The 23,204-nt window shown below is 41.1% G+C and overlaps 1 protein-coding gene across 1 annotated transcript; it reads right to left on the bottom strand.

The window, feature by feature from the left end:
- Positions 1 to 3,607: 3,607 nt before the first annotated feature.
- Positions 3,608 to 22,628, bottom strand: LOC149842373 (delta(24)-sterol reductase-like). The gene is made up of 2 exons (XM_090000648.1): positions 21,378 to 22,628; positions 3,608 to 4,063 (listed from the first exon to the last, which is right to left on the bottom strand). Exons 1-2 carry the CDS (start codon positions 22,626 to 22,628, stop codon positions 3,608 to 3,610), a joined length of 1,707 nt encoding a protein of 568 aa, XP_089856774.1.
- Between the last annotated feature and the right edge of the window lie 576 nt (positions 22,629 to 23,204).

The raw sequence follows: 23,204 nt of genomic DNA on the forward strand, positions 1-23,204 counted from the left end.
AAAAAAAATCAACTTGTCAGCTATTTACAACAACCTGTTTTGTTTTTCGTTGCAAAAATCACTCAATTAATCACTGTTCAGTGAAATAAAAGAACAAAAATGGCATCAAATTTTTTTTTTTATAACGAAATGGCATGAGATAAATTGTTTTGTTTAAGGCATGGTTTTAAAACCGGGCAGCTCGTCCTTGGGTGACTTGTGATTTGGCGGGGTCAACTCAGTGACTCGGTCGGGTCATGTTAAGTTTATGTTTTATATAAATATATATACCATGTATATTTTATAGTATGTTATCAATATATTATATATAATATGCATTATATGATATTTTTTATAATATTTTAATATATAATATTATTAATGCATGTATAATTATATTTGTATATGTAATATACATAATATTTATATAATATAAGTAATTATATATAAAATATATCATATATGTTTATATATGCATGACTCAGCTGAGTCACGAGAAAAAAGTAATTTTTTTCTTTAAAGTGTCATTAATTTGAAGCAGGTGATACGCATCGTATCTCCGCAGAAAATCAATACGCTGCAAGCTTGAATCAGCTGTTTTTAATAAATGTAAAAAATATCAAATTATTTTAATGGTTTTAACATGTGATACGTTATGATTGACACATAATATTTTTATTTTTTATTTTTTATTTTTGAGCAGATACAGAACGATTCTCTTGAGTATCAGTGGTATCGACTGATACAGATGGACAAACGATACGATTCAGGGCTGACAACATTGATTTGAAGTGCCCATGAGTGTGCTCCGCTCATATGACAGTGTCTATTTGTGAATGTCACGAGCTATAAAAATCCACGGTGTGCAACCTTTCTTGGGAGGCCGTGTAAGCAAGGGGGACCTAGGGTTTTAAGCCAGCCAATGAACTCGATCAGCAAGGTAGTTTTTCCCTTGTTACTCAAAAAGAACACCGAGTCATTTGATTGAGAAAACAAGCGGTTAAAAGGTTGTCTGCTTTAATTTTGCAAACAGCTGATAAGTTGAGCAGATTTTTTTATAATTCATTAAAACTTGCTCTAGAGGTACTCAGCTTTGGTCGGATGTCTGATTCAAATCTGATACTTTATTTTGGATATGATCTCAAGGCCAAAATCCGAATGAGTATCTGAATCAGATTAAGATTTGTATGATCAGACTTTCTTTATTCGTCTGTATTTGGATCAATATTTGTGTCGGATATGGATATTGATATGGATGTAGTTTAGTGCCACCATTTTGAACTTTTTCTATGTAAAACCCTATTTCCAAATTATTTTACAACATAAACTTGAATCCATATTCAACTCCATTGTATTATTTCTAATTTGGATCAGGACTCAAACTTACCTTGCTGTTTAAATTTCAAATTAAGATAGGGAAAATTTTCAAGTACCCACAAAAGTTTTTAGTGATTCATGTGAACACCAAGTTCTTGGGGGTTTTCAAATTCCTACCAAAGTTTTGCCTAGGTTAAGCAAATAACACCTGATTAGTAACTATTACTAACTTCTGTTATTTATCTATTAAATATCCATTCTATCCATGCAGTTTTAGGATAACTCTTTCCCAAATAAAAGGACACAATTATTAGGAAAGTAGCCATGCACGTCTCTCTCTCTCTCTCTCTCTCTCTCTCTCTCTATATATATATATATATATATATATATATATATATATATATATATATATATATATATAACACAAATAGTTGCTCACTCGTTGGATGCTCAAACAAAGGCCACTCAACTCTTCATGGGTGAGTTTTTATAAGGTTCAAAAAATCAATGGTTCAAAATCTTTGTAAATTTTTTAGTCTCCAAATATCATTTTTTCATTGAATTTCTCGTAAATGGACCATGCCCAACACATTTATGGGGTCAGAACTGCCAAAAAAACACGAAAGAGCAGAAAAACCCATTTAGCATATTTCATTTAACACCTATCCATTATATATATATATATATATATATATAGAGAGAGAGAGAGAGAGAGAGAGACAGAGAGAGAGAACGATGTCTAGTCCGACGTGTTAATTAGGCATCAAACGAGGTCTGACGCGCTCAACGCATCATCATCGTCGTGTGTCTAAACCGTTGACATGTAAATGCAAATCCAACTAGGATAAATAGCTATTGAAATTGGTTCCAGCTCACACAACGTCAGCTCAGGTGAATTCAACTGCTGACTGGTGATAAGACTCCTAAATGGAGATGGTAGAGCTGACAATGCTCCCTTATAGTCATTGTAAAGCAACTAAAGGAGACAGATCTGTTAAAGTGACCAAGCTTAGGTCGGCTTGGCTTGTTAAACTCAGAATGAGTTTAAGTTCGGGCTCTTGGTGAGCCAAACCAACCCGAGCTCATGATCAGCATGAGCTGACTTGCTCAAATATTGTGCGTGTGACTACGTATGAAAAATATTGGCTACACTCATGGGTTAACGAGAGCAGATCAGGTGAGATCTGTCACCGCCCATTGCTTCATGGCACGAGGACCTCATGATCCTCCCCCCCGAGTTGAAACTCATGGAAACTCTTGGTGTGCAATGTGATTGCACATGATCCCCACTCATGGTTCATAGGGCTAAAGAAAAATCACTTGTTTTGGCTTTTTAACCCTATTTATAGGACTATAGGGTGTGCTCATGTGATTGCAATCTTTTGGTGTGCTGCTGTACCTGATCACGAACCATCTATTGTTAGGTTTCACATCTGAGCTTGATTCCAAAGATAGAGGGTGATCATGTGCAACTGTACACTAAAAGTATGCAATCACATTACCCACATTGCACCTGATTAAGTGATTAGGGATGGCAGTTGATCAGGGGAAAACGGGGCCACCCTGCCTCCTCCCGTTTGGACTGGGGATGGATGACATGGAACAGGTAATGAAGGTTTAAATCAAGACCCGTGTGGGGATAGAGGCAGGAAAGAACTTACTCTTGCCCTCATCCCAACTAAGAATATATATATATATAATCCTAACATAAAACCCTTTCTCGAATCTCAACTCTCTTTCCTCTAACGAGCCGTACGACCTCCCATTTCTCTTCTCTCCTTCCTTTAACGCCGGAAGGTAGCAACAACGAAAGACGGAAGAACCAAAAAAATGGAGCTCTGCCTTGCCCCATTTGAACCAGAGATAGAGGACATTAAACCGGAAATGGACCAGAGATGGAGGTAATTAAAATCAAAACCCGTGAGAGGATATAGGTGGGGATGGAGGGCAAAAATTTGAGATGGGGAGAGGGCAGAGACCTTGTCCCCTGCACCCGCCCCAGTCCATACACCTATTCCTCCCTCGCCCATTGTTCACAGTCCACTTGGTACGTGAATAGGATGGCTCCTCATCTAGCCCAAGTCCACTTTCTGAGCCCAAACGAGCTTCGCTCAAGCTGAGCCGAGCCATGAGCATCTCGGTCACACAGTTTAACATCCTAAAATTTTGAAATGCAGAGACAAAACCAGAGAACACATGTAGGAAGAAAACCATAATTGAGTTCAATTCTTCTTGCATGAGAAGCAGATGAGTTTCAAAGTCTTGACACTCGAAACAGATGAAAACTGAACGGAAATAAAGATGCGTACGATCAGCCGTCCGGCTGATCAGCCTCGGCGTACGGGGCCTCGAGATGCTGCTGCTCCGCCTCTTGCACCTCCTTCTCCGTCTTCCTCCCCTTCTTCGACTTATAGTAGACGCTCATGAAGTTGCCTACAGCTCCATAGTTCCTCCTGCACTTCTCGTACAGCGCAGCGTCGAACATGCGCCAGAAGTTCTTCTCGCTCAGCTCAGAAATGGTGTACTGTGGCTGGTAGCCGTGGTTCTCAATCAGCCATAGCTCCAAGCGCCGCACGGCCTCTGCTCCGTCGAATTGTTCGCCGCGTAGAACGGGTCCCGGCGCGTAATAGACACCAATGTCCGTGTACATCTGAGCGTAATGGGTGTCGCCTTGCCTGCGAGCGTGCTCGAAACCGTGCTCTGGATAGATCATCGTCTTCACTGGTAGCTTGAACAGCCTGTGTGGGCACAGCCAGATTGGATACACCTGAACCAATAACCAAAAGAAACAAGAAATCTTGTTTAGACCAATGTTGTCAAATCCGGCCAATTATTATCCTATCGGCAGAAAATCGTTAATAAAGTGACCTGTCCGGGAATCGATTCAGGGTCGGAGACGATTCTCACAACATTGATTTTGACGATAAGGGCAGACGGCATTACCTAAAGTATTTAGCAAGTCAAGGATTGCATTCGTTTCACATGATTTGTAGTTACCATTGATCATCGAATAAACCAACACAAACAAGTGAACAATCTGCAAATTCTCGGAGTATGGCAGGTATAACCGTTCCCTCGGTTATATTCAATCTCCACCGCACATCTCAGTTGATAGGGATGTGCATGGACCACAGTCTTGTGCTCCCCAAGGGAAATATGTCGTTGGAGATTGAATAAAACCGAGGCAGGTTATATGTTCCTCCCCCCCCCCCCCCCGAGGGGGTTCCAAATAGCGCCACGTATAAGATGCACACCGGCATGTATCTCCATGTGTGTCCGCATCATATTGCATCGTAATTTGGTGCCGCAGCAAAGACTTAAGTACCCTTTACCGCCATTCGCTTCATCTTCCTCGAACGGACATAAATGCCCTCATTCTAGAAAACTGAATCGTCGGTTCGTGAAAAGGACAAAACTGCCCTCCATCGTTATCGCGCCAAAACGTTCTGCAAAGTTTGCGTATATAGCAAGCCTTATGTTGTAGGATTTAAATAGTTCAAAACAATCCATTCTCGCTCTAAGCAGAAAACTTTACCGGAGCATACTCTGCTTTCATCTGTTGTCGCTGGAGCATCCTTTCCTTTGTTCCAGAGCATCGGTTTCCGTCTTACGTGCAGTCACAACATAATAACCACCTTCTGTTGCGTATTAGTTGTTACCGTTGCTTATTCTATAGTTGAAATATCCAAATTCTCATCGTTTCGGTGAGTTTCGTGTAAGGTTTCTTTCTTCAATCTGAAGATTGCTTCTTATACAACGATTTGTACTTATGAACCCAAATATTCCGACGATTTCTAATCATGGTGATCGTGTAATGTTTTGTGCAGGTTAGCAATGTCTGCGCCTCATCAGATTAGAGATACCCCGTCGTTCTATGAGTTGTCTATTAGAGAAGTGATCCGCCAGTCTCATCTATCTAAGGTTTTTGAAAGATACCAAAATATACTTAAGATTGAGAACGATGAAGACAGAGAAAATGCCTTAGAATCGTATTATGCGGAGGATTATTCATCAGATATCGAGGTTGCGGACCAAAGGAAGAACTCTGAAGAACGGAAGATGCATAACAAGGATGACGAAGAGAAGGCAAAGGCAAGAAATATTGATGAGAATATAAATAGAAGGCGGAGGATTAACACATAGCAGATGGAAATGATGAAGAAGAATGTGGAGGAGTGAAAAAGATATTTTAGCTATTTAGTGGAGAACACTAAGGCAGAATGTAAGAGGAGAGACTTGGAGCGTAGTGTAATGTGAAACAAGGCAAGGCTACTGAAGGAGGCGGAGGAGAGACGAAGGCAAATGAATAAGGAGGAGGAAGAGAAGAAACAGAATATTCCTGAGTATGAGGAAGAAAAGGAAAGGCGAAGGAGGGAGAAGGAGTTTGAGGAAGCTAAGGAAATGCAAAGGCAGGAGAAGGAGAATGAGAAAAAGAAGGAAAGGCAACGAAAGGAGAAGGAGGAGGAAGAAAAGGAAAGGGAAAGAAAGAAACAGGAGGAGGAAGTGCAGGAAAGGGAAATGAAGAAGTAGGAGGAAGAGGCGAAAAGGGAGAGAGAAAGGAAGCAGAAGGATGAGGAGAAAAAGGAGAGAGAAAGGAAGGAGAAGGAGGAGGAGGCGAAAAAAAGAGAAAGAAATGATGCAGGAGAAGAAAAAGGGAGAGAGAAAGGAAGCAGAAGAAGAAGGAGGATAATAGAGAGAGAGAGAAAGGAAAGAGAAGGAGGAGGAGGCGAAAAAGGAGAGAGAAAGGATGCAGGAGGAGAAAAGGGAGAGAGAAAGGAAGCAGAAGGAGGAGGAGAATAGGGAGAGAGAAAGAAAGCAGAAGAAGGAGGAGGAGAATAGGGAGAGAGAAAGGAAGCAGAAGGAGGAGGAGAAAAGGGAGAGAGAAAGGAAGGAAAAGGAGGAGGAGAAACGGGATAGAGAAAGGAAGCAGAAGGAGGAGGAGAAACGAGAGAGAGAAATGAAGGAGAAGGAGGATGAGAAAAGGAAGAATAGAGAAAGGATGGAGAAGGAGGGCGAGAAAAGGAAGGCGAGAGAAAGGCATGCGATGGTGGAGCCGGTAGGGATGGAGATTGAAAGGCAATTGGATGCAGTGGACCCACCAGAAAGTCCCAAGTTGGAGGGAGAATAGGAGAAAATAGCGACCAAGGTAAATATATTTGTTCTGTCTGTGAAAATTTAATAATATGTTTATCGATTTTGGTATAGCGATTACTGTGTTAGGTATTAATATGTATAGCGATTACTGTGATAGTCTGTCTGCAACCAATATTATTTATAACGGTTAGTAAAATAGTATTTATAAGTACAAATGGAACTAATTTACAATTGGTAGGAATAATATGTTATTTTGTGTTACAGGGAGTTCACAGGAGAAGTAGAGCACCAGGTGAAAAGCTCGAAGGTCGGTGTCAATGGCCTGTAGTTCTATCGTGGTATGGTCAACTGAGTGCATATCAGAAAGACCGATTACGAAATATGCACTTTGGTGGCCTTTTGAATCAACAATATTTTGAAACTTGCTGGAATACCATGACCCACCTGGTAAATAAGTGGAATGATAAGACGAACGCATTCCAGTTTGATTCTTTTGAGATCACCATGACTCTAGAAGATGTGGCGAGGATCACTGGCCTTAAGTGCGATGGCAGTGTTGTCCTATTACGGCATTCAAACTATAACGCAAGGGAAAAATGCACGACCCTGTTAGGAATGTCGATGGCCGAATAGAGTCAATGTATTTCTGGTGGAATCAATTCCACATCAATGAAAGTATCATTTTTTCGTAATAAATGGGAAGGTCACTCTGCTACTTGTGCATCTGAAATAGCTGACCAAGAGTTGCGCGACTTCCTTCTATATTTTTTTGGTCTTACATTATTTTCCGATTGTTCTGGTTCGAGAATAAGTTTCATGTGGCTGCAGTACCTGGCAGACTTAGACGAAGTTGACAACTATGCCTGGGGTGCCGCTATGCTCGCACACTTGTACAGTCAACTCCACCGTGCAAGTAATGGTACAAAAACAGTTGGGGGATTTTGGCCATTTGTTCAGGTATTTGTTGATTACATACTTAGTAATTGTAGACAAATCTCATTGCAGGTTGTGGTGTTACTAATAATATTATTTTTGTTAGGCCTGTGCGTTGGAACATATTATCCCATTGCGTCCACGTTGTGGCCCTCCGATTTGTGGTTTTCCAAAGATCGGTCGCTGGGCTAGAATAAACGTCACAGTTTATAATGCTAAGTCCATTTTAGATGGGCTGCAACTAAACGAGGTAAACATTCTAAAATTGTTTACAATCGCGTCAGCATTTACCACTGAGTATTATAAATCGTTGTAATTCTTAAGTATCTATCGTTGTAGGATTGTCTTTCGTAGTACATATCGTTGTTGCCATATCATGCATAAATAAATTATAATATATTTATCATTCATTATTAAAAAGAATTACCAATGTACAGGTTTTGTGGAGACCTTATGGAGATGGGGAGGACGATGATGAAGACGTTGTTGCGGAGGCTGCTAGATTGTCTGACCGCGATTTGTGGCTATTCTGTAATTTTGAATCCGAGTTGCAGCAAGGTAGACGAGTTCTCCTACAATCTGGCTTGGGGTAGTCTATCCCAAATAAGCATTTGGAAGTGAGAAGGAAGATGAATAGTGGTGGGGGCAGAAACGTGAATTGGCGTGATCGCTACAGGGACGAATTATTAAATTAGAACTCAGGTAGTTTGCCTGCCATATCGTATGATCATGAAGGACGACAATTTGATCCCTTCTATTTCGAAAGGTATTGAGAAAATTGTGAACCCATGCCTCCCAACTGCCCCTTCTCATGTTGCAGCCCAGCCTCTACAACCAAAACGTCGTCTCTCTCCGGTTACTACGACTAGTCTCTCAGTAATAAAGCGCGAGGAAGAGCGAACACTTGCTCCAAAAGAGAACATTGTCTCTGCCGCAATGTTCGAACTTATGGAGAGGGAGAATAAGAAATTAAGGACAGAAGTAAGCACTATGGGGATTCAATTAAACTCAGTGGTAGAGATGATGACCAGTTTTCTTAATAAGATGAGCTCAACCAAGAGGTCACGCAGGATAGACAGTCTACCAATAAAAAGTGAGAGACAAGTCTATGATATTTCATCTGATTCATCAAGTGCCTCGGAATAAATCCTAGATTTTTATTTTTATCATGCTAGGTTTTTGTTGTAATCGTATAATGAGTTGTAGTAATGTGACATTCTTTTATTGTTTAATTCTTTATTATTACATCATTTCGTCTGTGGCTATCGGTAATAAATAAACTTTAATAAAAAATAGATGTTTGTTCAGAAATCGTGGCATTGCCTAACCTATTTGGCATCGCTAAGATATAGCATTTCTGTTTAGCAATCATTGTATTTGTCTCTGTCTCGAAAGAATATCGCAAAAAGGATTGGCGAAGTAAGTCGTGAACAATAATTTAGCGAGTTCTGACGGCGTAAATGATAACAGTCAATAGCGAGTTGATGCTCCAAAATATGTACGATACGGTTCCCGGTCAGCAATTGTTCATCTGGCAGGGATACTTTCAATTCAAACCGCGATAATGAACGTTTGTTGTTAAAAAAGCGATAAGGAAAGTATGTTGCATGAATATATCGATGTATCCATATACGATAATCAATAGAATAATCGTGAAAGATTATTCATACCTGGAAAACGGGTTTGTTTGGGTCGTGTCAATCTCCCACTGAAAGATTGTTATAATGCGACTGACAAACGACGAGTTTTTAATTATTTAAAAGTCAATCATTTAATTTGTGGGGTGTTTCCGAAAAAGACTAGCATGTGAAACGATGTATTTTTAAATATTTAAAACGCAAAGGGCGGCTTGTGGAAAGACGTATTTTTAAATACTTCGAACGCAATCATTTAATTTGGCGGTCAGACAATTTAATTTGGCGTGATGCGAAAAGACGTATTTTTATTTATTTAAAACACATTCATTTAATTAGCGGGCTGTTTTCGAAAAAGGGCGGCACGTTAAAGGACTTTACCTTTGTATTTGACTGAGGACGACGTTTCTGTATCTGCATTGCAAATGTGTCATCGATATCTCCTTCCAGGCATGGCGCCGAAGAAGGGGACAATCGGAGCAGTACGACCAGCCATACCGGCCAAGAAGAGGACGATGAGAGCAATACGACCCAGCATGGCGCCAAAGACGATGGGAGCACTACGACCGGGCACGACGGCAACGAAGAGGATGATGGGAGCAAAACGACCAGGCACGGCGCCAACGGAGAGGACGATGGGAGCAAAACGGCCAGGCATGTCACCGAAGAAGAAGACAACCACATCCACAGTACCAGCACTAGCGCTTAAGATGTATATTTTTTGAAACGCCTGAGCGGTTTAGTCAACATTTGCTTTTTCATGTCGTATTTGGACTAGTGTTGTTTACTATAGACAATAATTTCAATGTCTAATCTTGAATACCACGCTCATGGTGCACTCAGTTCAACATCCACAGGCAAGGGTGGGCGGCAACGCCCTCACGAGTTCGTAGATGACATCGAGCAGATGCAAGATGAATTTGTAGTTAGGAACACTATCAGTAATTTTGTAAGTATTTAACCACTATCAATTTCTAGGTAGTTCCGGTTTGTATGTTTTGAAGTTCGTAAAATTGTGCAACCAGACAGTGTGTGATTTTATCAATTACATCTAGAGCAACCCAACGAGCAATACAGTACACATCATCAGCCCTTATTTCATGGTATGTCTGGTCCGTTGTTGTTTTGTTTGCTTTTATGACGTACTCACGTTTCTTGGTGGTTAAACCTTACTATTTCGTGCAACAGATGTACGTCCGGCGAAAGCTACGGCATTGGATTCACAGATGCACTACCTTGTTGGAATAGCGATGATGAGTGCCTAGACATTTCGAAATTTGGAAAAGTAAGTGAACAAACCTCTTCTCTAAGGTTTAGTCGTAACATCCCCATCACGATATGTCTCTGGAATGAAAAATTATTTTATCGATTCGCAGATTTTACTTCCTACACTCTGGCAAAATCCCGACCATCGGGTTCTATATGAGATGATTTTTCTGGAAAAACAACTATGGTGCTACAACTCATTGGACTGCCACAGTGGCGTAGAACGCGACACTATACATTTGGTAAGCTTGTGCCCATAGGTGAATCATAGCTATTCGAGGTGGACCAGACTGTAATATATTATCCTTTTATCACAAGCGGGATTCCTTAACGGGCTTATGGGTGTCAACATTGCCGAGTGGATGTTGCTATGTACTGACGATGCTCCTTTACAAAGTAATGTGGTCGATTGTGGCATATTCGTAATGAAGCATATTGAAGCAATATACAATGGAGAAGAACCCTGTTTCCACGCTGTATGAGCTTTGTATCCAATGTTATTGGGTATTCCTATTATATATTGGTTTCACATTACATGTTTTGTTGCAGGAACATATGTCGAAAATACGCTACGAAATATGCAGAAAATTGACAGACAAAATATGTAAAGTGAAACTTATCGATTGCTATGTCTGTACAACCTAACGAGCTCCGCCATCACCATTCTCGCCCTCCTCCTCGACAGCAACCCAATCGGTGCAGTCGCGCTGAGGGTGGCCAGCAGGAGCTCCACCACGTCCTCTTCCTCTCCCTAGCGAGGAGGTCTCAGCGGAGCTGTCGTTCTGGTGACGGGTATTCATCTCGTTCCGGTGACGGGTGTTCTACGAAAAGTAAATCGTATTCAGAAAAAGTTTTGTGTTGTATACGCATAACCAATGTTGGTAAAGTTGTTCTTCAGTAATGAAAATTATTGTACGGCCAAAGATACTTTTGTGTTGTTTCTACGACGAAAGATATTTTGGTGCGGTTGCGCAATATTTCTAAAAATCGCATTTCGTGAACTTATGAATAAGAAAGGTTTGTTCTCAAAAATCGCTGTATTGCTGAACCTACGATAATGTACACCTAAGGCGATTTCTTAGGACGCGTGTGGATGTACTTGTGGATTTCTTTGAGACCCAAAAATTCGGTCCAATCGCATTGATTACTATTGAGAATAGCCCACATTGTTCAATTTCATTAATGCGGAGTGCATTTTTATTTAAGTTTTGCTTTTGGTTTAATGAAACTGACGTATATACTTGAAAACTGACGAAGGGTGATAGGACATTTCATTAATATTTGAATGACACAACACACAGTTCCACTTTGCTTCGCGAATAAGGAACCGAGAAATCGACAATTCCTGCATAAACGACTTGTTCTTGAATCGAGTATATAGGCGGCTTCAACGCAGTTGTCGTATCCGTCTATACTTTTTTCATATGTCTGCAAGATCATAATTGAAGGAAACATCGTTTAAAATTCAAGAAATTTTCTAATTCTTACACAAACGGCAATGGCTTGTCCATTTGTAATCGTTGTAAGTCAAGAAGGATTTGCGGTGTTAAATGATACTAGTATAAAGCGACAATGAACGTTGTTAAAAACCAACAACGGCTACGATATTTGGCATGAATATATCGTTGTATCCATGTTTGATAATCAATTGAGTAATCGTCAAAGATTATTCATTCCTGGAAAACGGGTTTGTTCGGGTCGGGTCAATCTCCCATTCAACCATTGTTATAATATGTAGTCGAAATGACGGTTTTTTAATTATTTAAAACCCAATCATTTAAGTTGCGCTTGTCTTTGATAAAGGGCGGTAGACGAAACGACGATTTTTAATTATTTAAAACGAAATCATTTAATTAGCAGGTTTTTTTTTCCGAAAAAGGGCGGCATGGGAAAAGACGTAAGCTAACACCACGTAAATAAAATCTTACTTAGATCATAAAATGAAACGCAACCTTGATCAATGCCCAAAAAAAACTTACTTGAACAACCCTTCACAGCCCGCTTAGAGTGACAGTCGAACAATACCCCCAAATCGTTTTAAATAATCGCCATTAAGTGATGTCATCAATCAACTTCCAGCAGAAACCAGAAATCACTATTTATCGATTAAAGCAAAAATACAAGCACAGACCGCAAGTTGTCGATGACAAATCTCTATAAACTCGTAACAAATTCGACGATGTTAAAATCGGGTCATTCAAAGAGGCATGACAACTAAACTAATAGCCCACACGAGATTCTTGTCCAGCTGACAGCACAATCGCTTTCCCGCGATATTTACAACTGGCTATGCAGCGATTACGAAGTCTACTTACGCAGCTCCAAGCGATTGCGAGAAATCGAACAAACGTTCATTATCGCTTTATACTAGTATCGTTTAACACCGCAATTCGGTGTTGACTAACAGTTTACAAAGGCCGAGTATTACAGCACAAATCGCTTTCCGTAATTTGTGTTACTCGCTATGCAGCGAATATGTAGTCGAATTACGCAATTCTACCTGATTGCCATAAATTTTGGATTTGTCGTACATTATTCATTGATCATGTTGGTTGAGCAGTAGATCTTTTGGGTCATAAATAGTCGCACAAGTACTCGACGGTGTGATTATCTTCTACTTCGTGAACCAGCAACAATCAAACTCACGGTTCCTTCATAAACCTGGACCCCCCCCCCCCGAACCTAGAAAATTGTGGTCGGTGAGGCAGACAAAGACAGCTACACAACCAACAATGGCGAATCATGCGTATATTGTCTTCACATCGTCTCTATTTTCAACAAAATTCGTCTCTTTGAACCCGTTATTTGCGATTTGTGTTGTGTACTATGTAATATAATTTTCATATCGTTCATTGCAATGTCCTTATTCATTTCAGTAGAACATCCACCGACGAAGCTGGGCGAAAACTTAGTCAATCACTCATGGACGACATCAAACGAATGCGCAATGAATTCTCAGAATGCAACATGATCAGTAATTTTGTTCGTATGAAACTAGTAGGAGTTGTCTATATACGTAAGCCATGCGTACGTGCGTTAACAACACCATATTTTCTTCAAGCAGACTATATCTGATTTCGTCAGTTATATTAAAAGCAACGCACCAAGCCAGACTGTAAGCATCGTCAGCCCGTACTTCATGGTATATCGGTTGTATTTTTCGTTGCTTTTGGTTATTGATTAAGTCTGATTGATTCGTATGTTAACGTTGTTGTTAGCAATGTTTCGGTATGCAGACGATCTTACGTCGTTTGCCATACTCCAGTGGATTTAAAGACGGCCTACCTTATTGGGTTAACGGTAATCATTGCAGAGACCTTTTGTCAAGTGAAAAGGTAAGCAAATAAACCTAGAATGCAAGGTTACAGCATGACAGTGCTAATAACATTTTTTCGATCCATTTGCAGATATTGATTCCTACACTCTGACAATCAGAAAAGCATTGGGTCTTATACGTGATGGATTTACACGAAAAACAACTTTGGTGTTACAATTCTTTGGAAGTTGACAGTGGTTTACGGCTAAACATTTCTCATCTCGTAAGATTTCATCTATATGAGTATCGTGTCCTGTACTGGGGTCATGAATTTACTTTGGGTCGCATTATTCTCGGATCGGTTTCGTCAAAGCCATTTTGGGAGTCGATGTTAGCGAGTGGATCTATCGCACGGCATACCATGCTCCATTACAAGATAATGGCGTTGATTGCGGCGTATTTGTAATGAAGTACATTGAAGCGATATACAATGGTGCAGAACCCTGTTTCGACATTGTATGCCATTTCTTGTCCTATGTTATTAGTGATTAAATGCATGTCTATTGGTTTCACATTACAATTTATTTTTGCAGGTTGATATACCTGGATTCTGTGAAGAACTCTACCAAATATTGACGTCCTTCCTAATTGCGGAGGCGAAACTAGCAAAGCCGCCACGAGGATGTAAAAGGCAACGACCAACGGTGCCCAACATGCATGATTGACAGTCACCGAATTAGATAGTGATGTGTGCAATGAACGAAGCTTGTAATGTTCGAAATGATAATAGTCAACATCGTTATGAAATGTTTGATGTGTAAACATCGCCTTATTGTTGACACGCACAGAATGAAAATCGCAGAAGAGACTTGAGATGAATGCGGTGAACAAGAGACAAAAATGTCTTTTTCGTAATTACAAATAGTACACAGCGATAAGACGAGTTTGCTGTTCAGAAATGGTGGTCTAACGTCAGCTTCACTACTACTACCATGAAATGTTGTGTAAGAATTTGAAAATTTTTTTAATTTCAAACGACTATTTACTTTAATTATGATATTGCATACATATGGAAAAAGTCTACATGGATACAACAACCGCGTCGAAGCGCCTATACACTCGATTTAATAACAAGTCGCTTTTGCAGGAATTGTTGGTTTGTCAGTTCCTTATTCGCGAAGCAAAATGGAACACATCCTTAACATGTGCGATGTGTCATTCAAATATTAAAGAAACGTCTTATCACCCTCCGTCAGTTTTCAAACTAATACGACAGTTTTAATAAACAAAGAGCAAATCTCACATAAAATACCCTCCGCATTAATGAATTTGAACAATGGCATGTCAGACAACTATTCTCAAAACTAATCAATGCGATGGGACCTGGTAGTTCAAATCACGGTAGCACGTAGCGTGTGAGTTTTATTGTAGAAATATTTTTTGGTCTTATATAAAACCACAACTTTGTTCAGAGCGAACATTACGTGCCTTTGTTACTAGGATTGGTTAAGCGCATATAACACAAAACTATGTCTCTATAAAATTTGGTATCGTCAACTTAGGATTTAATCACCTTTTATTAGAATGGTGCTTGTGCCATTCGTGTTTCACCATAGTTTTATTGAAAATGAAAATAAAAATGCAACATATTGATTATGAAAAATGAAAAATTAAACTACATGCTCATTCATTCTAATCTAAGCATAAATACTACAAATTGTAGTTAAAAAACCGGACAACACTATAAATCGTTGTAGAGGTCGTTGGAGACCCGAAAATACTACAAATCGTTGTTAAAAGACCAGACAACACTATAAATCATTGTAGGGGTAGTTGGAGACCCAAAAACACTACAAATCGTAGTAGGGACACATTAGAGACCCAAAAAAATTATAACAATGATTTGCTGAAGAATATTGTCAATCAATTAGCGATTTGTTGAAGGAGGGCTACAACCGTCATGATATGGGGGCCAAAATCAGAACATTTACAAAATTTGGATACAGGGTTCTGGTATTAAATCAAAATAAAATAGCAATTGATCATGAAAATTTCTGAAAATTTACAGAAATGAACTAGACACATAAGCGAAGAGAACCCGTTTTACGAAATTGAAAAATGATCTCTCATTAGGGAAATAAAATTCTGACAAAATGGATCAAAATCTGAGCCATTAAAATGACACAAGGTGACAGGGTTGTGGTTTTTAACCCAAAACTGGTATGAAAACACCAAAGAAATCGCAGAAATTTGGTATGGACAAACTAACTTCAATTTAGAAAACAACTCCGCAAGTTGGTCCTGATTCTGCTAAAATCCTGACGGTGCAAAATAACAGGTTTTGAACCTCGATTTTTAAAGTGGGTCAAACAAACTCAGATTGATCTGTTTTTTTGTGGAGAGAATAAAGACATATGCATGAAGTTTCAGTCAAAAATTGAGATCGAAATGAGCTCCGATTAGATACAAATCAATGGATTTAAAATACACTAGCATTGAAAGTACAATCTAAAAAGCAACTGAAAATGATAAGAGCCAACTGCACATTGAAAAAGAAATAACAGGTTCCAATGAATCCGAGAGACATCTTTGTATTCTCTTATACATATAAACTCTTCAAGTTGAACGATGGTACAGTCAGTGTGCAGGTCAGTCGGTGTTTGATGGAGCAATGTAGGATCATCTGTTGGATGTGCACAGAAGTAGAGAGAAAAGGGAGAGAGAGTGAGAGGGTTGATGTTCATGGCCTTCTCCAGGGAGAACTCTTTGCCTCTCTTGATTTCTTCTCTAGAGAAAGAGGGTTTTACAATGTTTTGCGAAGAAAGAAGAAGAAGACTTTGAATAGTCAACATCATCCTCAACTTTCTGGATGGAGGACATGTTTGTCCTTTTTTTGAACTGTTTGTTTTTTCTTTTTTGAATGAAAGGCATTTCTATCATTTTCTCAAACCATCACTTTATGAAAAGAATAGCAAGAAAGGGTACTTAAGTCTTTGCAACAACACTAGGGCTGCAAACTGATTGGATATGGGCTAGATCCTTCTTGATCTGAATCCAATTCTGAATTTTATGCAGTGAATCCAAATCTTACTATGGTCTGATGAGGTGAGATCCAAATCTTATATGGTGATACTATATCTAGTAAAAGATGACTGAAATGAAGGTCTGCATATGTGAAATGTACAAATGGATCAAACTAAATGTTATAAAACATTGATCTGAATTCAGTTTAAATAAAAAATTGATCCGAATGTGTAAATATGAACCATATCCCAATACCCATCTAGGTCTTACTATAATTATTCATATTATAAAATAAAGTATTAAATTTGGATCCGAGTGTTGGACATAACGGATCTGAGTCCAACCCATTTGAGTGACCCAGTTTGACACCTTTAGTGGGCCACATTAGTGGACCACATAATGGGGAGATAGTGGGTGGCAGTTACGTACCTAACTGCCTCCTTCCCCACTATATAAGGGGGTTGGCTGCTACGAAAATGATGAGAGTTTCGCTGCAAGTCTACCCAAATTCCACATAAAGATGACGTGGTATAGGGTCCTACTCACCGTCGACCTAAGGCCTGGACTCATTCTGGGCATCAATTGGATGAAGAAAACGTCGAACACTCGCATGCACACTCTGTAGCATCAACAAATACACTTCCAAGTACGCTTTCTGTGTATGTTGATGCCAGAAATGACAACATTGGGTTATGATCCCACTTTCACGCATGTTGTTGTGCGTGAATTATGCGTGTGGGCCTGCTGGCATTTGTTGTGATTGTAACCGTGGGGCGACCTCAGTCGCAGGTTGACAACGATAGCCATCATAAGGTGACTATTTTTTCGGTAGTCTGTTGCAGTCGTTGTGAGGCGACTGCAACAGACTGAAATTGTCGTCATGGGGCAAGAGTGTTTCCTGACCGCCCGTCAACATTGGTCGTCAATAAATGACAATTGTCACCATAATGTCGATAATCTTTCCTGACAGACTGTTGCCATGGGTCAACAACCCTCATCGGCGACAGAGTCACCCTGAGGTGACCGCCCGTCGCCGTGGGTCGATGTTGGTTACCAAATGATAGTGACAGTGGCCATAGGTGACTGCCTTTTCCCAACACCTGTATGCCGATGGCGGTAGCAGTCCCGGTGAGCCTCATTAAAAAAAAAACAAATTGAGGGTTTTACTTGTGGTCGTCAGGGGGTTTTGCCGGCATCAGGGTTGCCTCATGACATCATCGAGGGGTGTTTGCCGGATTGCCAACGTACGTCTAGCGACGCATGAAATCTGGGGATTAAAACTCCCTTTCTCTGTTCCTTCAGTCGTGGGGTTGCAGTGGATTCAGCCATTACCGGAAGAGGCGGCCATTCGATCACTGCGTCGGTGAAGTCCCTCAATCGCATGGATCGTCGCTTGAGATCCCTTGCGTTGTCGGGTTGCAGGGTGATCGGCCTGTGATGAGGTCACCGCAGTTGTCGTCGGGGCTAGAATGCGGTTGAGATCGCCGACGTTCGGGGTTTAAAAAACCCCTTTCTCTGCCCTGCTTCTTCAGTCGTTGGGTTGTTTTTTTTTTTTTGCCAGTGTTTTTTTGCTGAGGAAATTGGATTGATCGTCGTGGAGCGATATGCCGAAAGGGGCGACCGTTGGTTGTCGTCGTCGTCGTCGTTTGCTTTCGGCCGACCGTCGGTGTCTGTCGCTATGTTGCGACATGGGTTGTCGCCGAACGGGTAACAGGTTTCTCCTCTTTTCCTCGTCGAAGGGATTTTCTTCATCGCCGGTGAACTCAGTCTGTGGGAGTCACTGTGGGGTGACGTTTAGTTGCCGACAGGCGATTGTTGGTCACCGATTTTTTCTTCAGGGCGGCGTGGGTCGCCATGACATTCGGAGGAGAGAAACCATTTTGGTTTCTCAGGGTTGTGTAAACAGAAACCCTTGGGTTTCTGTGTTAATGCCTGATGACCAGATCAGGTATTCTGACCTGGTGGCATACCCAATCCAATTTTTGGGTGGATCGGGTTTGCCTGGATCCATTGACTATGAGTTCTCAGGATCGGACCCGGACCCATTCGGTGTTTGGGTCTAGGTCTGATCCATTTTGGGGTCGGATTCATATGTAGGATTCGAATCTACCTTGGATCCAGTTTGCGGTTTTGTCTCATGACCGGACCCAGACCCATAAGGCATCGGGTCTGAGTCTGATCCTGTGGACTAAGACCCATTTAGTATCGGGTTCGGGTCTGGGTCAGAACTGTCGTTTTGGGTCAAGCTTAGGATTTGATCTCCTAAAGAGACCTGGATCCATTTTGGGTCTGAATCGATGATAGGATTTGACCCGGTTGGATCGGAGTTGGACCCATTTGGTTTCGGGTCTGGTCTGATCCTTTCTAACCGGGTCAAGATCCAAAACATTTTGAATCAGGTTATGATCCAGACCCATCAAGTATTTGGGTCTGGGTCTAATTTTGAAGACCCAGATTTATTTTTGGATCAGGTTATGGTCCAGACCCATAAGGTATTCGGGTCTGGATCTAATTAGGAGGCCCTGATTCAGTTAGTATTAGGTCAGACCCAGATCCAGTTTATATTGGGTCGGATCCGATCTCGGTTTACACTGAATCAGATTCAGATTCAGTTAGGGTTCGGGCACTATTTGGCCTGAACCGGATCAGGAACTGATTCGGCCCTTTTGAGACCGGTTCAGAACCGTTCTTTACCGGTTCCTTCTAGTTTCTCATCGGTTCTAAGATGCCAAGATCATGTTTTCATAAATATTAGAAGATACAAGGATTTTGGCATATGGTTATAGGGTTTTTATGAACTTCTGTTCATGCTTAACACCGGTTTATAAAGTTCAAAACCGGTTTGGACCCTTAGATGACCGGTTTGAGGCCGTTTCAGACCGGTTTAGAGTGTTTTCAGACCCGTTCGGGGTTGTATAAGATTGATTCTTGTTTAAAGACTCCGGGTTTTACCCATATAAGCTTGTTTTAGTTATTTTTCATGCATTATAAAGTGTTATTGTATAGAAAGCATGACTTATGCATATTAATTTATGTGTTTCATGTTGGTTAAGTCATGTATGATGGTTTTAAACATTAAGCATGAATTATAACTAAATTCATGACATTTTTATTATCAAAATTAGTTTGTGCATATAAGTTGAAGCATGAACTTGTATTTTTTGATATAAAATATATTTTGTCATGAATATACAAGCATTAAAATATGTGTGCATGGGCATGCTCCATAATATGAATATATTTTCGGTAAAAGATCTTGATTGACCAATTCATGTTATCACCAAAGTGATCTGAGTCGTGTTGATTAAGAATTCTTTGGACCGTATTAAGATTCGTTATTATGATTGTGTGTGGGTTTATGAAACATTGATTATACTCAAAGGTAGGTCGTTGTGTTCTAAATTCACATAGAGTGTTATAGTAGATGTGTTTTTCAGCCCACGAAGCATGTTCGTATCCAAAGGTAGGTCATTGTGTTCCAAATAAACTTGAGTGGAGCTGCACATCCTTCAATTCAAACACATATTGTGATATCACGGGGAAGAAACGACACCGAAAAACAATATTAGAAAGAGGGTCAATCAGATAATTAAGAGAATCTAAAAGAAAGATGGAATTATGAAAACCAAATTAGGTAAATCACATTTTACACTTTTAGTGTGCCGCTGCACCTGAATGTGACGCATCTGTTGTTGGGCCTCACTGGTCGTAGGCTGTATATCAAAGATGTGTGATGCTCAGGTGCGGCACACTAAAAGTGTACAATGTGACTGTACCAAGTTCAGCCTCGTGATTATGAAATCTCTTGATCCTTAGAGCGTGCAGACTGCACAGAACAACCACACCTCTACTTAAGCAAATCCAATGTTCGGGGGCAGAACAAGGCTTATATAAGTGTTCTGTCGAACCAGGATGAGCCATATCACTTGATCTGCTCTCCCTAGTGATTCCCCCTATAACAAAAGGAGAGCCACTCTATTAAAAAAGGGGGGGGCAGTGTACTGCCCCGCTCTTAAAAGGACAACATTTAGAAGTGTTCTGCCAGTGATCTGAAAATATAAATGGATTTTGGTTGACTTAACAAGAATCAACCTTTGGATCATACTTTTTTAAGTTGATTTTTGAATCACCAAAAAATTCTGAAGACGAGTCCATAGAGTTCCATTTGGTCCAAACAACTTGCATCAATGAAATATCAAGGAGAGTTATGAAGATAGGGATGACATGGGGATGAGTGAAACCGGTTTATCACCAACCACACATTGGCAGGTCTCCTGTTGATAAAACTCTTGAGTGTACGCTACCCATAAGTGAACACAGATCCCATCATTTGAAATAGGATGGGTTTCAAATGATGGGATCTGTTTGCTCCATAAGTGAGTACACTATGTACCCCACCTTGCCACAAGGGACACCTCCCATGTGTGTAAAAAGATGAAGTGAAATCACATGCGCTACTGCATTAGAGCACCCACCATCCACTGTTGGCCCCCCCACAGCTGACATGATATACGGGAAAGATGGAGACTGCTCACGTGGTGCAGCACATCACTAGTTCCTTGTCAGTTGATAAACCACGGCCGGGTGCCTACAATTGGTAAGGCTGAGCCCTCATCTCATTGAAAATACGGATCCCATCATTTGAAATAGGATGGGTTCCATCGTACATCCAATCCTAGCCATCCAATCAACGGCTAAATGGTTCTACTGGATACGGTTAGGATTAAATGCACGATGGAACCCATCCTATTTCAAATGATAGGATCCATGTTCTCTCATGGACCATTATTGCCGAATTTAATAAGTATCTAAAGTGCGTTCATCACATATATCAGGATATTTCAAAGCCCAAAATCTAGAAATCAAGCAATTACCTCCATTTCTTGATGGACAAACTCGAGGGCATCGCCAACTTTGTGGAGAGGAACCAGCAGATCCTGAATCACATGCATGTCATGGTAGTAATGCCTGATAGCCTCCGCCGTCGTCGCCTTTAGAAGGGACACCTTGGGCGGCATCATCCACCCGAGAGTCCACCTGAACCACCATTGATCCCCAGAGGGAATAATGAGCTTCCCCTCCCAAAACAAGCTCCTCGTGTGCCTGTGATAGTAGTCCCTAGTGGGTATATACTCCACAAACTCTCCTCTCTTAACCGCCGTCTGCGCATGCTGGTAGAACCACGGCTTGAACCACCACCCGCATCTATTTATTACATTTCCTTTCCTTTTCGCTTCTTCTTTAGAAGCATATCTACCCGTCATGAACACGCCCTGTGTGGGCGAATAAATCACCCCTTCGACGAAATCAGGAACCTTCCCAGGGTTGTCTTGATCTCCATCTTTTAGTGCAAAAGAATCCATATAAGACTGAGCAAGATCCTTTAAGCTCCCCACCACTGGCTTATAAGTCAGCCTCATGTATTCCTTGATCTCTATGAGCTTGATTTCAGCTGAAACGAGAAGCCCCAGTGTTCCCTGCGACCATGGGATTGCAAAAAAGAGATCAGAGTACTCGTTGTCTTTAGTGGCTCTAACCACACGCCCATCTGCTAGAACTATTTCGTAAGCGACGACGGCGTCGGAGAAGAGGCCGTAGATGTGTGAGCTTCCTTCAATGCCGAAGCCATTGATAAGCCCTCCAACAGTAAGGTCGTCGAGCTCCGGGACCACTGCGAGGGAGAGGTTCATGGGGACCGTGGCGCGCGTGATCTGGCCCATGTTCACCAGGGGTTCGACGCGCGCTATCATCTTTTCCCTGTCTATGTCAAGGATGTTCCGGAACGCAGAGAGGTCGACCTCGAAATGGCGAGCGCGCTTGTAGTCGACGTTTCGCATGCCGACGGCCATCCAGGGCTTTCTTGCTGTGCAGATGAGGCCGTCTCTCGATGGATTCCTCTCTTTCAGCCGACTCACCACCTTCTTCACCTTCTCATCGTGCCCCTTCTGGCGTTGCTTGAAGGATTTGCACCCGGATCGGGCGTCTCCCAGGTAGAGGAGGAAGGAGACGGCGAAGGAGACGGGGAGCAGGATGAAGACGACGAAGATCCAGCGGAATTGCACCAGGAAGTCCGCCAAGCCTTTCTTCCTCTTCGGTCGAACCAGTGGCCTCTCCAGATCTGACATCTTTGCCGACTGTAAAGCTGCTATATGAGAAAGTAAGAGTAAGATTATATTCACACATAAAAAGAAAGAAAGATCGTATGCGATCGATGTCGTCGAGCTCTAAGATCATGAAATGCATCAACTGTGCGATTCTAATTAATTAAAAGGGAGACCGTAACAGGTCATTATCGTCAGACGTGCCTTGGATGCCGTTTATGCATGAAATGAATGGCAACCCAAATCCCACCGTTTCCCCTTGTTTTTCAGTCATTCATTTTTTGTTTTTGTGCTTTAGATGCCGTTCATGAATGGCTCGGAAAAAATAATTTTGTACGACCCGTCTGAAAAGTACACTATCCAAGTTGGTCACATGGATGAATGGCATCAAAGGCAGATCCAGTGATCGAACAGAGTACATTTAAAACTCTTAGGACAAGTCAATTCATCGGGATTGAAGAGGGTCCCCCCCCCCTCCGTGCAGCAAAACATACAGAAGCGGATGTTAACCAGAGCTAGGTAAAAAGCAGTGGCACATGTAATGATGGCAGGCAAGGCAACAAATGATTTCTGATGCCGTGAATTTGAAAGCGATAACGT

Source organism: Nuphar pumila, chromosome 3 (assembly GCF_984573655.1).
Source record: "Nuphar pumila chromosome 3, dmNupPumi1.hap1.1, whole genome shotgun sequence".
Lineage (NCBI taxonomy): Eukaryota > Viridiplantae > Streptophyta > Magnoliopsida > Nymphaeales > Nymphaeaceae > Nuphar > Nuphar pumila.

What these genes read in the sequence shown, in the direction of transcription:
- LOC149842373 (XM_090000648.1), bottom strand. Translation starts at nt 22,628, where the DNA reads ATGTCAGATCTGGAGAGGCCACTGGTTCGACCGAAGAGGAAGAAAGGC. An exon ending in TTGTCCATCAAGAAATGGAG is followed by an intron (nt 4,064 to 21,377) that starts GTAATTGCTTGA and finishes TTATTGGTTCAG; the next exon opens with GTGTATCCAATCTGGCTGTG.